Here is a 5297-nt window from a genome sequence, read left to right as displayed (position 1 = left end):
CTATACATATATATATATATTAAATAGAAATTAAGCTGTATTATGTAAAGTAAATTTAATACTTAATCAATGAAAAGCTAATAGTTTGTTAAAATAATAAAAATCAATTAAATTTTATACATGTTTATTTTAGGCTTTGTTGTTGTTGTTAATTTTAGGCAATTAATTTTTAGAAAGGTCGCATCAAGACAACAAGGTAATCGTCATCAAGATGAGTACTCCTATTTTTAAATTATAATTTCATTTTGATATCTCTTTTAAATCAGTTTTATGAGTTGTTATTTATGTTGAGTGATACGATTGATTTTTTTTTCTATTTTTAAATTTTCTCAATCATTTCAATGCGAATGCTTGTAATCTTATATTATAAAATATTTAATGCATTATAGCATTATATGTTGAGTGATGTGATATTATGAATGATATGATTTGCATAAATTGATTGTATATGCATGACTTACTATGATGAAGTCATCCTTTGATGTTAATAGTGGGGGAACACTTAAGTGCCCGTGCACATATATAGAAAATGATATTGATATTGATGTGTCTTAATTGAAACAACCTTTAGACATTCTCATGTACAGTTGTACAAATATAGAATGATATTACTATGTTATTAATATAGTACGATTCATTGAATAACCTATTAAATATTTATATTGATTTTTTAAAAGCTTAACTAGCATGTGTATTGTTTTTTTTTTCATTGTATTGTTATAGTTTTGAAGTACGAGTATTCTCTGGCTTGTTTAGCTCATTATTATTTTAAACTAATTTTTCATGCTAACTATGTGATTAAAATGTGAGTTATATAAGAGAAAACGTGTATAAAGAGATGTGGACAACTAGTAACAAGGTAAATTTAAGTATACTACTTTAATTTAATTTGATTAGTAGCTCTTTCGTCTGTTAAATTATAGATGAATATAGAAAATTTATTTTTCACTGTCTGACTGTCATTTTTTGCCTTGATTAATTTCAAGCCTCAAGTCTGATTGTGACACGTTACCCTTGACAAACGACTGCAGAGGATTGATGAAATTTTTTTCTTTATGCTCTAACAATAGATTTTGCTTGAACATTTTTAGGTTTTATAATTTGAAAGCTTAATTTTATGAATAAATCCCCTTTTCTTATGATATGTGATAAATATGCCCATGATCAGGGATTGATATTTTTGAACTTTGTCAATTCTATTCTGCTTACAAAGAATCAAGTTCATAAGTTATATCAAGAAAATTTAGTCAAATATCCTTTTCTGTGTTTTTTATTTTTTCCCCGGTCATTTTGTTTATTACAAACATGTGCTGTTTATGCTTGTTACTTTTATTGCATCAACCAACTTTTTAGCTTTCTCACTCAAGGCTCCAACGTTTTGAGTAGCAAATGAAGGCTTAGTTTTAAGCTTTAGTTAAGTTCTATCACTTTCATCACAATTTATTTAAGTTGTGGCATGCCATGTGAAAGTGTCTTAACCAATACCTTCATATTTCTAACCACAATTGGGTTAATTTGTGATGCATTACTTTTGACATCCCAACTTTTTCCTACTTTCTTGTTTAACACGAAAAATCAGTAAATCAAATCATAGTTACATTTCGAGTGCTGGCATAGATGTAACCCGTGGCTGTCAATTTAGCATCAATAATACACTTTTTCTCACGTGCTTGATGTCAGAAATAGCAGTTTTGAAGCATTAAATCTCCATTTGGAAATACAATTGCTAATGTTAGTTAGGTTCTTTGGTAATTAAGCTTGATGATTGACAATAATTTGCTTAAGCGCATGCTGTAGAGTATTTTGAGCATTCATTGCGCCATCTTTTTGGGTTTGTAGCTTGGTGCTATGTTTTGGGTTGCACTTATGAACTGTCTTTTTTCATACAGCGCTGGCTTAGGCGTTGTTAATGCTGCAAGAAAAACAATGGCAAAAATGTTGGGCGACAACGAATCTGCCTTTGAAAGTGCTGGTAGACAGTTTTGGGTTGTTGATGCTGAGGTTAGTTAAGTATGCGGCACATCGTTCCTTCATTATTTGTTTAGCTGAATGTATTCCTCTTGAATACTAAGAAGCTGTTAGGAATCATTTTTGGATTTTGTTTGTTATTTTTTATTTTGTTTTATTTATGTTTTAATTTGAAATAAAACATATTTGATATGCCATGTTTATCTGTTTTTTAAAATATTCAAAACTTCTAAAATTTATTTTGAGTATTTTTGAAAATAAGTTATTTTATTTAAAAAAATGAAAAAATAAAAAAATAAAAACATGTTAAAAATATATCAAACAAATATGTTTTAAAAAAAAAGGAAAGTGATTCCAAATAGTCCCTAAACTTGCCCCTCTCTGGAGACATTTTTGTTAATGGAAGGCTGAACGTATTATATGAGGTACTCTATACATGAGGCACTTGTCAATGCAGGTTCTAGTATAAATTTGATATTTGCAGCATTATGTGGTATGCTTAAGATTTTGTTTCAGTGATTAGAAACTCATGTTTTTAGGTGACAGTGGAGTTAATCAAATCATTTTTTTCTAGGTCCACCTCAAGGCTGAATGATACCGGGGGTAACCCAAATCACAAATAAAAACGGAATATTATTGCTGAAATTGAATCAGTTACAACGACGACTCACAACAACTCACTGTAGAAAACGAGAAAAAGGCACAACAAAGCCCCAGTCTTGCAATGGCGAGGAGGGAAGGCAGCGGCTGCCATGTGTGGAAGGATGGGAATGTGCTGCTCAGTTTTGGGAGGATGGAAAGGGGGCTGCAGGATTTGGACAGCTGTAGATTTGGAGGATGGCTGCAGGTTTTGGAAGGGTAGCTGGAAGTTTGGGAGGCTGGGAAAAGGGGGTTGCAAGATTAGGATAGCTGTAGGTTTGGAGGATGGCTGCAGTTTTGGAGTTGTGTGGCTGGAAGCAACGGGCGGGGAAAGCAACCCGCTGCTTTCCAGCTGGTGGGGGCAGATGGCCATGCGGTACAGTGGGAAGGGGCAAGGGTGACTAGGTGATGCGGTTGGTCTGACGGGAATCAACAATGAGTTGAAGGGATGGCAGGAGGGGTGAGATCCCGGGAGAGCGGATGACATACGGCAGACGGTAATATAGGAATAAGAAATATACAATCACCCCCTCGGGACAAGTTACAGCCGAAGCATCTTCTCGCTGTCGGAAATACCTCTCGGAGGAGAAGAGGGGATGCGGGCGACTGTCCAAACAGAACCTAAAGTAAACTCACAATAATCTAACTTGAATTCAACAAACACACCTATTTATAATATACATATAGGCGGAAAAACAGAAAACAAGGGGGAGGGGTGAATTTCCCACCCAATGAAAAAAGGGAAGAGATTGGTTCAACCCCTATCCTTTGTTGAACTGGGTTGAACCGATTCAGCTCCCTGTCCCCCACATCAATATCCTGGGATCGGGGAAGCTTCTACCTCATTCGTCAAAGCTTCTGACGTTTCATGGCATTACGTCCAGTGCCCTGGTAGGTTGATCATGTCGGTGTTGTCATTTGATCCCAACTGTTTATATGCAACAATTATAACAATGTCTCTGATTATATTGTCTCTGATTATATTTTCTCTTATATTTCCTTACTTTGCAACAGAGTCAAAACTTGATCCTGAAGAAAATAAGAATTTAACTTTTCAATTTATATATATATGTATTGGGATACTACGCAAATATACGTATCGTTATAGTGTAATATATGACTTTTTTATTAATACCTGAATATCAAAGCCACAGATTGATGCTATATAAGATCTATTGATGATTAATTGTATGTCATAATAGAAATAATTCTTATTCATGTCAACCAACTTGCTCTTAGAGGTTGACTATCTTGATTGGCCTTCAATAAGCAATCTCTTAACAGTAACAATTTAAAAATATAACTTGAGTTTATTAAAAAGAAAAACACTGAATTTGAAAATATCTTTCAAATATCTTTCTCCTTATTTCCTTATTATGAATCAGTAATAAACATAGGAATTCTGTTGTGGAAGTATGCAAATTGTGTTGTGTCAAATATAAGCAATTATAGTATTTACCCTTACCAGAGATGTTATAAAGAACATTGACTAATTTAAAGTTTGAATAGTTCTGAAGATCGGCTAGGCAAGGAAGACATTAGCTCTCACTCTAGAGTTCCCTCGATTCCTTCCACCTAGGGGTTAACATCTCGTATAAGAACCTAAAACAATAAACCAAGTTTGGGGCTTTAACCTGTCATTTTAAAGTCCTCTGACTCTGCTAGAGGTTAAGAGCAACATGTGAAACTTCAAGTTGAGTAGAGAAAAGTTTGGAATTTCTAGTGGTGAGGGTTCCATGTCTAGTTTTCTAGGAATAGTCAACAGGAAAAGTCCTATGGCTAGACCCTAGGCTACTAAAGAGGAAAAACTAAACCTCAACAGAAATTGAGGTCAACACATGGATTTAAATCATCACAACTTCTTCCAACAGTAAAAATCAATACTCTCCACAACATCCAAACTTTAATTACTTATCATTTTAAGAAGAAAGATAAAGAAAACTACTCAGAATCTATGGAGAAAACAAAACCACATTTTAATTTAAAAGTATAAATCATTGTCAAACCAATAAGAAGTCTTGATTAAAACCAAAAGTAGTTTAAAAACAAAAGATAAAAACTTATCTCAAATCCTCCATCAAATTCTTAAAGTTTTTTTGAATCTCTTCTCTTTTACAATACTATTAACTCTCAAAATAAAACTAAAAACAAAAAATGATAAAGTAAATTTTTTGTGCCTGAAATTCTCTCCCTTTTTAAACACTTTTCAGGACTTCAAGCACACTTCAAGAATTCTCAACTTCCTTCTTTTATAAATCTCCAACAGTTGCCTTGATAACTCTTCAAAATGTGTCCCAATTCGATGTATTCTCCAAATGATGCCTCCTTTCAGAAGTCTTTTAGTAATATTTTCGTTTCTAGTGGTCATAACCACCCTCTTTAGCCAATATGTGCCTCAAATACCTCTTCAAAATTTGGCCAAATGAAGAAAACCCCCAAATAACTGCCTCTGGCACTTAAGCGCGGGGCCTCTGGCGCTTAAGCGCGGCCTTCTCTATTTCACCGGCGCTTAGGCGTCACATCTGACGCTTAAGTGCCAAAACACTTTAGCATAATTTTCACGTTTTTGCTCCAAATTTGATTCTTTTTCACTTCTTTTAGCATTTTTTACATTTTTACTTATAACTGAAAGAAAAACACACAAATATCTTCCATTAAAGTGTAATATCTCAAAAATAGGTATAAAAAAT

The 5297-nt window shown here is 33.5% G+C and overlaps 1 protein-coding gene across 3 annotated transcripts in view; it reads left to right on the top strand.

Moving 5' to 3' along the window:
• LOC110020669 (NAD-dependent malic enzyme 62 kDa isoform, mitochondrial) overlaps nucleotides 1-5297 on the top strand; it is a 150022-nt gene that overhangs the window by 66061 nt on the left and 78664 nt on the right. For all 3 annotated transcript variants that reach the window (XM_020718849.1, XM_020718847.1, XM_020718850.1), the window contains exon 10: nucleotides 1890-2001. In XM_020718849.1, coding sequence (XP_020574508.1) covers nucleotides 1890-2001 — 112 coding nt within the window. The remainder of the gene's footprint in view (nucleotides 1-1889; nucleotides 2002-5297) is intronic.

The sequence above is a fragment of the Phalaenopsis equestris genome, unplaced genomic scaffold (genome assembly GCF_001263595.1).
Source record: "Phalaenopsis equestris unplaced genomic scaffold, ASM126359v1 Scaffold000107, whole genome shotgun sequence".
Taxonomy (NCBI): Eukaryota; Viridiplantae; Streptophyta; class Magnoliopsida; order Asparagales; family Orchidaceae; genus Phalaenopsis; species Phalaenopsis equestris.
Note: the sequence above shows the minus strand (reverse complement) of the source record. Positions and strands in the feature narration are given on the sequence as shown.